The 9,775-nt window shown below is 59.1% G+C and overlaps 1 protein-coding gene across 1 annotated transcript in view; it reads left to right on the forward strand.

The window, feature by feature from the left end:
• Window positions 1-9,775, forward strand: part of CACNA1A (calcium voltage-gated channel subunit alpha1 A) — a gene marked incomplete at its 3' end in the record, with an annotated part of 251,525 nt that overhangs the window by 227,153 nt on the left and 14,597 nt on the right. The window contains exons 37-44 of the mRNA XM_045289704.1: window positions 552-671; window positions 1,452-1,568; window positions 1,897-1,962; window positions 2,033-2,148; window positions 2,980-3,130; window positions 4,868-4,995; window positions 6,024-6,120; window positions 9,224-9,329. Coding sequence (XP_045145639.1) covers window positions 552-671; window positions 1,452-1,568; window positions 1,897-1,962; window positions 2,033-2,148; window positions 2,980-3,130; window positions 4,868-4,995; window positions 6,024-6,120; window positions 9,224-9,329 — 901 coding nt within the window. The remainder of the gene's footprint in view (window positions 1-551; window positions 672-1,451; window positions 1,569-1,896; window positions 1,963-2,032; window positions 2,149-2,979; window positions 3,131-4,867; window positions 4,996-6,023; window positions 6,121-9,223; window positions 9,330-9,775) is intronic.

Below are 9,775 nucleotides of genomic sequence, written 5' to 3' on the forward strand. Positions count from 1 at the left end.
AACCTCGGCTGGTTTAGCGGGAGCAACTGTGGCTACGCCCCACTGGCTGCCACTGCCAGCAGCAGACCCATGTTGTCAAAAAGCCAGATGTGGGGTGAAATCTGTTTGCTTGGTTTTTTTAACATTGGCTACTATTTCTAATAGTTTTTAAGTGCTGCTCAGAGGCCCAGATTGTTCTATTTGTGGGTATACACACACACACACACACACACAAGTGCCCCTGGAGCCCTTGCTGGCCCACCTCCCACAGGCAAGTGTCACCCTCAGCCTGTGCCCACCCTCCCGCTAGCATGCACACACCCCCTGCTCCCCAGGGTTCTGGCTAGGGTGGGAGGAGGCAAAGGCAGTGGCTAGCCAGGGGTTCTGTGAGCAGAGGCAGGGGCCATCCAGGGAGGTCCTGGGGGCAGGGACGGCTTCACCTCCCAGCACCCAGCACCCAGCCCTCGGTGGGCCCGGCTGATTCCAAGCCCACCCACCCACGGGAGCTGCGTACTTCCTGCTTCCCGCAGGCTACTCCACCCAGCCCCAGAAGCTGAGAAGCCATCCCTGAGAGGGGGGAAAAGGGGCCCCAAATGCATCTTCTCGGACTCAGCGGGCAGCGAGGACTCACCCTGCAGCCGAACCGCCCCAGCTCCCTCCCGTCCTCCCCATTCCCGCTCCTCGCCAAGGGGGTAAGAAAAGATGCTCTTCCGCTTCTCCCAATTGGCTGGAGGGAGCCCCTGCTCCCCCTGGCCGTGGGGTGAGGTCAGGGCGGGCAGGAGCGGGCGGGCAGCTCGGCAGGGCAGGGCAGGGTGCCCGGTGAGTCTCGTGACAGATGCATTTCTGGCCCGGAGCGTAACATGCCCTCGGCGCACGCACGTCCACCTGGCCTGAGCGTGCTGGCTGCCCCGCCCCCGCCCCGCACCCCGCCTGGTGTTTGCGCATCGTACACGTGTGACGGGCTCGGCAACTTGACCCGCTTGTGTCCTATCGTCTCAGTGCATTTGGTTGTTGGGAGAAACAAAACCATCTCGATTTTTTTCCTGATTGGATGATTCGGATATATTTTCTTTTCCTTATTCTTTTATGATTTCTTCCCTCCCTCTCCCTCCTGCCTCCCGCTCCCCGACCCCAACCCCTTCCTTTCTCCTCCCCGTTTTCTTTCCTGTTCTCCCTGGAGGGTGGATCGGGCCGGGAGGGCTTATGCTTTTTTTTTTTTTAGTTGATGCCTAATCTTCCACCCCTTCTCTGTCCCAACTCCGTCCGTCCGTCGGTCTTGTCCCTTTCTGGTTTTTCCCCCTCCTCCGCACCATGGCATTAATAGTGCTTTTTCTCCTCTCCCTCCTTATTTGGGGTCTGGCTTGCTTTTTCCTGTTGGTTGGCTTCATATGTAGGGCCTCTGTGATTGGTGACGGCTCGGAGCGCCTGGGGGTAGGCGGATGGTCACCCCCTCTCTCTCCACCCCTCCCCAGAATAACTTCATCAATCTGAGCTTCCTCCGCCTCTTCCGAGCTGCTCGGCTCATCAAACTCCTCCGTCAGGGCTACACCATCCGCATTCTCCTCTGGACCTTTGTACAGTCCTTCAAGGTGAGCCCCCCACCCCCACCCCTCTCCCAGGGCCGAACGGACAGTCCCGGGCAGGAACTGTCCTCTGCCCATCCTGGCTGCGGTTCTGTTGTCTGCAGGGCACCCGTCTTATAACGTCCAGCCCTGGGAGTGCCCTGAGAACCTTGAGGGGACACCCCCACCCGCACCCCACCCCAGTGCCTCATCCCAGAGCCATCAAATAGGCCCAACCAGTCCTGGCACAGCCCGGCACGGCATCTGGCAGAACTGGAGCCCTAGGGCCAGGGAGGGAAACGGTGCCCCTAAGGGGGTTCCCAACACCCCGTCCCATCGCCTTCTCCCCCCGCAGGCCCTGCCCTACGTCTGCCTGCTGATCGCCATGCTGTTCTTCATCTACGCCATCATCGGGATGCAGGTGCGCGCCGCGCAGCGCGGGGGCGGGGCCGGGGCCGGGGCGCCCCAGTCATCACCGCCCCCCCTCGCAGGTGTTTGGCAACATCGGCATCGACATCGAGGACGAGGACAGTGATGAGGACGAGTTCCAAATCACTGAGCACAATAACTTCCGGACCTTCCTCCAGGCCCTGATGCTCCTCTTCCGGTGAGGGGGGTGAGGGGAGGGGGAGAGGCTGGGGTTTGTACCCTCAACGGCTTTCTTCTGCTGAGCCAGGGGGTTCTTCTCTTCCTCTTCCGCTTTGGGTGGGCGTGTCCTCGGACGTCCTGAAGCAGGGGGCATGTCCTGATCAGTTTAATTAAAGTGTGGGGTGGGTCTCAGAGCCCTTCCTGGGTGGAACTGACAACCTCAGCCAGGGGAGCGCGCCCCCTCGCCGCCCCCCGACTGTCTTGGGAGGCGGCCTTGTCTGAGAACCTCACCGGACACACCGAGGAACCAGGCTTAGGGACTCTGAAGCAGGAGTCTATGCCACTTGCCCGTGGGGTGCACGTCAGAGAGCCCCCATTCATTCCGCAAACGTCCTGAGCACCCCTCTGTGCCGGGCACAGCGGTGGCTGCTGGGGTGCAGCAGGGAACAAGGCAGAAAGACACCATTCTCCATCCTCTGGAAGTTCACGTCCCAGTCGGGGGTCAGTCAATCTGGAAACAAGTTCTAGGAGGCGGGCCAGGAGGTCACGGTGTGCCTGGAGCACCGACCAGATGGTCAAAGGTGGCAACCGCCTGGGGGACTGTTGAAGCAGAGGTGTACCCCAGCTTCCACCAGGACCAGAAAAGCCCCAAGTCTGTGAGGGTGGGGCCCTGGAATCAGTGTGTTTCTGAGTCCCCTCCACCACCCCCACCTCCCACCCCAGGTGGTTGTCCCAACTAAGGATGACACCCTGACCCTGAGCTCCAGAGTCCCAGGGCTTGACTACCAGGCTCCCCTGGCTCAGGCAGTATGGGGTGCCCAAGCCCCTGATGCCACCCCTCTGTCCTCAGGAGTGCCACTGGGGAGGCCTGGCACAACATCATGCTGTCCTGCCTCAGCGGGAAGCCGTGTGATAAAAACTCGGGCATCCTGACTCCCGATTGTGGCAATGAGTTCGCTTATTTTTACTTCGTTTCCTTCATCTTCCTCTGCTCGTTCCTGGTGAGTTGTGTGGGCATATGTGGTGGGCTGCCCTTAGCCTGGGTCCCACTCTGGGGAAACGGGCCCCCCAAGTGTGCCGCGTGGCAGACCTGTTCCCGGCAAGACCACCCTGAGCCAGCCTTGGATGTGGTTGCCCAGGGGTTCTGAACCATGGCGCTGCTGACATCTGCGGCCGGTCATTTTTTCTTCCGGGGCATATGGGAGCCCGGCGTGGGCACTGTAAGGCCATTAGCAGCATCTCTGACACGAGATCTCAGTAGCATTCACCCCCAGGTCTGACTGTCATGGGTGTCTCCAGACATTGCCCAGTGTCCCCTGCCAGGCAGAGCTGCCCCCCCCCCTGCTGAGAAGCACTGGGTTATGCTCAAGGAAAAGCTGGCAGGGCTGAGAGCTGGTTCTTCTAGTTGACGTGGGGAAACACTCGCCTCCTCTCCACAACCAGAAGCAAGAAGAAGGGTTTGGCACCTCAGCATTCTCTAGTGAGACATGGGATCTTGCAAGGAATGGAATCTGTTGTCACTAATGAAAGATACTCTTTCCAGAAGGAGAAAAATGAATCTCATAAGTCCAGGGGGTGAAAAATACTGACAAATGATGGACAACTGCAGCCCCCCCAAGGAAAAGTCAAATTCAAAGGAGCTTCCATTTCCTTTCTCTGGCACTCCCCCAGGGACAAATGTCTTTTGTGTTCTCGCTCTTATCAGCCAGTGCACCATCAGAAACAGAACCCGTCCAGGTGTTTCAGTTGGAGGGGACAGAATGCAGGGATTGACCACACGGGGTTGACAGAGCAAACAGCACAGCGGAAATTGCTGGCTGTAGGAAGGTGGCCACCACCCCAGATGTTACCGGGTGCCGTGGGTTGACTTTGACCCAACAGCAACTCTATGTGACAGGGTAGCACTTTCCCATGGGGCTTCTTAGGTTGTGATCTTTAGGGGAACAGGACACCACACCAACACACCTGTGCAAAATCATCGAGTGCGTTTGCCATTGACTGACAACCTTTTCCTTAAGCAATCAGGGGCTTCACCATTGTGCCACACCTAACTACAGTATCAGAGTGTGCCGTGGGTGGGAGCTGTCAAGGCGAAGGGGGAGGGGGCTGTCAAGCACCGTTACCCAAAAGGAGACTAGGTGCTGGGAAGGCAAAACTCACGTCCACAAAAGGAGCAGCGTATGCTGAGTCCTGGAACCAAGACCAATGGAAGCTAATTGTGTGCTAAGGACGAATAAAAGCACATGAAAAAGATGCCACTAAATGCAGGCAAGGACAGGGAAAAATATCCACCTGTTCACCCACCTCTCCACCCATTCATCCAAGAAAGATTTGCTGAGCACTTATTTTGTCCAGCAGCTGGGGCCACAGCCCAGAAGGAAAGCAGACTCGTACTGCATGTGAAGTTCTCAATCTGATCATGTAGGAGACTGTGAGAGGACAGGGGGCCATGCCAGTCCCCTCGGCCTGGGCACCAGTTCACATAGGGTGTGTCTGTTTCTCCCTCCCTCTTCCTCTCTCCTTTTCCCGTCTCTCCATCATTCTGGCTCTGGCCCTTATCTGTTTCTCTCCTCCATTTCCCCACCCCCTTCTCTCTGGGGCTTGGCGCATCTCCTGGCTGTCCCCATGCCATCTCGTTTTCCCTGTGTCTCCGTCTCCCTTGACCATCTCCTCTCCCTGTGGGCCTCTGCATTTGTGTCCGATCCTCTCTCCCCTTCGGCTCCCTGGGGTGCCCACAGATGCTGAACCTCTTCGTTGCTGTCATCATGGACAACTTTGAGTACCTCACCCGAGACTCCTCCATCCTGGGTCCTCACCACCTGGATGAGTACGTGCGTGTCTGGGCCGAGTACGACCCTGCAGCTTGGTAAGAAGTCCCAGAGGGTCTCCAGGAGGTCTCACGGGGCGGAGGGGGTGGGATGTGAGAGGCAGCACTCGTGCACAACCTGGACTCAACGCTTGGGGCGCCACTCTTGGTCAAGCCCCAGGCTTTCTGGGAAATGAGGGAGGGAGTCACCTATGAGGAGTTCTGGGGGCGCCTTGCCTCCACAAGTCTCCGTCTGCCCTCAGTGTAAGGCCTCCTGGGTGTGTGGGAAGAGAGCTCTGGCCTGGCTCTCTTGGCAGAAGGCAATCAGAACGGCAGCGCGGTGCTCCCATCAGTGCATGGGGCCCTGGAACGGGTAGTCCGTCAAGAGCCAGGATGGTTGAAGAGCCACAGTGCTGGCTCAGGTGGGATGCAGGACAGGTAGGATGGCAGGGTGAGCCACAACCTGAGTGCCACAAGGGTCTTCATGGTCACAGAGGGAGCCAAAACTCCCTCTTTGTGGGTACCAACTCCCGCCTCCCCTCTGGGAGCACGTGTACCGAGGGGGGCCCTCTCTGCCCCACACCCCTGCCAGAGTCTCCAAGGTACTTGAAGCCCACTCCACTAGCTGAGGTGCCCACTCCGGCTGAGCTTGGGGCCTTCAGCTTCGCGAGCCCCACCCTCCTCTGGACTCCCAAGGCCCCAGAACACGTTCTCCAGGAGCCCCAGGCTGAGCTGAGCTGCGGGGCTAGGGCTGGGCTTCCAGCTATGTCCTAACTCTTCCTCTTTTGATTTTAGGTCACAGCAATGGGAGGCCGTCCCCCTCCATTCCACGAGCCCCCCAGTATAGGCCATGTAGACTGTGGAGGAGGGAGGCACAGAGAGCGCCTTGTGGGAGGTGTCCCCCCCACACCGCGGGTCGACAAGCATCTGGGGGTGTATCCCGGACCTTCACTCGTCCTGAGTCACCCTGACCCTGCAGGCCAGGAGGTCCCTGGCCCTTGGTGTCCTGGCCTGATTGCATGTCCGGGAGCCAGTATGGACAGGCCTTGGCCCCACGTCACCACTAACCCCCTCTCTTCTCCTTTCAGTGGTCGGATTCACTATAAGGATATGTACAGTTTATTGCGAGTAATATCTCCCCCTCTCGGCTTAGGCAAGAAATGTCCTCATAGGGTTGCTTGCAAGGTTTGATTTCCACTAAAACCTGCTAGCATCAATGGAATGAGTGTGGCTTGGGGTTCTTCAATATATATATTTCATATATATATATATATATCTAAACACAGAGCCATCTCTCTCTCTCTCTTTCTTGCATTAAACTAGAAAATGTCTCTTAGTCAACAGAATGCAGTCACGTAGACTTGATGAAGCATGAAACATAGCCCTTGGTACCCCTCAGCCATCTCTGCTTGCTCTTAGCTGAAGCTGCCCATCCTGGGGTATCCACCACACCCCAAACCAGCTATCTCCTGGGAATGGGGACTCTGCATTGGGGTCCCCCTCTTCCATCACCTGCACCCCTCATCTCCCCAAACCCCTCCTCCTCCTCTCCTAGGCCCCCTCAGAGACCAGCCTCAGCCAAACCCAAGACAAACAGGCCCCCAACCACGCCACTGTAAAAAGATCTATTTCGCCAGAGCTCGGCTCCAGGGCCTCCGGAACCATAGCTCAGACTGAAATGCAACCTGACTTCTTTCTCTCTCTTTCTCCCTCTCTGCTCCTGAGCAGTGGAATAATCTTTTTCTTTTCTCTTCTTTTCTTTTTTAATGACCTTTTCTTCCATTTTTTTCCTGCCCCTTTTCCATTTATTTGAAATACCTATTATCTCGTCCTCTGCATCTTCCTCTCTCTCTTTTTTTGGCTCGTGATTTTTTTTTCTTGTTGTTTATCTTTTTCTTCTTCTCCTGTTTCTCCCCCTCCCCCACCCCTCTCGCTCTTTCTTTGGCCCTCCGTCCCCCTCCCCACCCCCACCACCCCCTTGTTTTTGTTTCCGTTTTCGGTGCTGCCAGGGGCCGCATGGCTTACCCGGACATGTACCAGATGTTGAGACACATGTCTCCGCCCCTGGGTCTGGGGAAGAAGTGTCCGGCCCGAGTGGCCTACAAGGTAGACTACCCTGCCCACCGCTGCCACCCGCTGGCCACGGGGGATTTTTCAGTGCTGGCCGGAAACAACCACATCTCTTTTTCTAGCGTTACTCTTTCTCTCGCTCGTTTTTATCCACCCCCCTACCCCCACTCTTTTTGCTTTTTCTTTTCTCCTTGAGCACTTTGGTCCTGACCCCGTGCCCCCCCGACCCTAACCAGTACAGTGTGTCCGTCTTTTTTGATGAGTGTCTACGTGTTTGCAGAGACTCCATTATGGCCAATACACCAGGGGGGAGGGGAGCCCCCCCAGATCCCCTCGAACCTGTCCCCCCTTGGGCACCAAATTGGACACCAGCTGGCTTCCAGGAGTGGCGGGGAACCCTCTCCGGGCCACTCTCTGGCCTGGCACTGGCCCCACCTCCTGATTCTTTTCTCTGGAACCCGCCCCCCCTAACGGGACACCTCTCCCCACACACACCTGAAGCTGATCTCTGACCTAGGACCTTGGGGGGGATTTACCAGGTAGCCCCCACCCCCACCCCAGAGCCTCTCCTCCCCACCCCCTACTCAAGGCCCCCGGTCCCCTGGAGCTCCCAGCTCTGCCCCCTGCCACCCATTCGCCCAGACCTCCCAACATACCTCTCCATTGTTCCAGAGTGGGCAGGCGGGCCGCAGCTGGACCCCTGGACCGTGGCACCTGATGCAGGCCATGCACGCTGCCTTGGCGGGGCCGGGGCGGGCAGGCACCACAGCAACGGGGCAGTGCATGCTGGCTGAAGGGTGAGGGGCCTGCCGCCAGGCAGCTGGCCCAGGCCCCCCCTCTAGGCCCCTCCTCAAATCTCCCTTGGGGCCCAAGGACAGACGCTCTGTTCCTTCAGACTCGTTCGCAAGATGTTCAGGGATGACTTTTGAAGTCTTCCCCTCCCCATCCCAAAAAAGAACATCCCATCCCCCCCTCCATCCCGGCTCACACTGCCTCCTGAGCCCTCCCACCCTTCCGTGTGCCTCGCCCCCTCTGTCTCCTCCCACACACCCTCCCCAGTCCAGGTCAGGGTCCTTGACCCTTTCCTTGCGTCTGCCCACCCCACCCCCCAATCCCTTACGTGCCCCTTCTGGTCTCTGTTCACCAGGACGTATGTATGTGCGTGAAGAGAGGGGGATCTAGCCTCCCCCTCCAAGCTCTGGACTGAGCCCCCGCTGCCCAAAGGCAGTTTTGTGCAGAGTTGGAAAAGACCCATTTTCCAAAGGACCCTCCTTGTCTGTCTGATGGTGGGAATACACCTGTGTGCTGAGAACGGGATACTCTCCTACCCTCACACGAACCGCACAAAGGCTTCTGAGTCTGGGAATCCTTGGCGCGGTCCACAACCTGCACACAGCAACCCCGACTGGGCCTGTGTCCCTACTGCCCCCCACCCCCCACCCCACCCCGTGTGCCCCACTCTGGACTTGCCCTCTCCCTTCCTGTCTCCAGCTCTGTCTCCTGCTGGTGTGTGTCTGTATCTCCCTGACACCCCCGGACCCCCCTCACTCTCCATGCACCCTCTGCCTGGGCTGGTACACACCAGCCCTCCCGCGCCCCCCAGCAGCAAGCAGAGCCCTTGCTTGGGACGCTGGGAGTCGGTCTTCTCCCGACCTTGGGATGCCCCTCCCCGCCGCCACTGCAGAGCCTGGCCCCAGGGCGGCCCAGATACACCCCCGCCCCACGGAGCTATGAATGAGTCTCGAATTCCGTCTGCATGCGCCATCTGTGCTGCTGTGTGTCCGGCTTGCTGCATGTCCCAGAGGGGCCCGACCTGGGGGGCCGCTGCTCACAGGCATGCTGGGGTCTGTGGCCGTCTGGTCCGCCTGGGTCTGGGCCCGGCTGGGGGGTGGCGGGGGGCCGAGGCCCCTTGCTTGCTGCTGCTCGTGCTGCTGTGGACGGGGCCTTGTGCCCGCTCGTCTTTGGAGTCTGAACGGAAGGGCCTTCCAGAAGAACTCTGGGGCCAGGCGAGATCTGAGCAGGGGCCCTGACCACAGGGAGAGGCCAGGGCACAGACTGGGCAGCAGGAGTGGCCTGGGGCCGGCCATCCCAGGGGAGGGGGGGTCGTACCTCAGCCTCTAGCCTCAGAGTTCTTCCTGGGGCCTGTGTGGGAGGGGTCTGGCTGGCAGGGAACCAGGAGCGGGCCTGGGAGTGATGCCTGGCCTCCGGCTCTCTGTAGAGGCTCCTGCGGATGGACCTGCCAGTGGCAGACGATAACACCGTGCACTTCAACTCCACCCTCATGGCCCTGATCCGCACAGCCCTGGACATCAAGATCGCTAAGGGTAAGGGCAGGGGTTCTATGGAAACAGGGCCTCGGGGCAACCAGGTGACTCCCACCGCCAGCCTGAGTGGGCGGGGGGGGGCACTGCCCCTGCTATGCCCCCCAACTCTCCGGCTCACTACTCAGTTCCACGTGTCTAGTTCTGCAGGAGGTGAGCTGGGAAGTACCCCAGGCAGAGGGAAAGGCAGGTGCAAAGGCCCTGAGGGAGAGTGGGTGGCAGGTGACCCCACAGGCCAGACTGCACTGGCTCCCACAGTGAGAGCCATGGGAGCCATGCTGGAGGCAGAACACAACAGGGACAGATGGCACTGTCAGGTGGTGGCTTCTCCAGCAGCTGTGGGTCCAGGAAGACAGGGTGGCCGAGTGGACCCAGGATAAGGAGCCGGAGGCCTGCAGGTCTCCAGAGACAAGGCGACAGGGGTGGCAGCGTGAGGCAGAAGAGTCAGG

The sequence above is a fragment of the Echinops telfairi genome, unplaced genomic scaffold (genome assembly GCF_000313985.2).
Source record: "Echinops telfairi isolate 266 unplaced genomic scaffold, ASM31398v2 ScPeMD7_30;HRSCAF=105, whole genome shotgun sequence".
Lineage (NCBI taxonomy): Eukaryota > Metazoa > Chordata > Mammalia > Afrosoricida > Tenrecidae > Echinops > Echinops telfairi.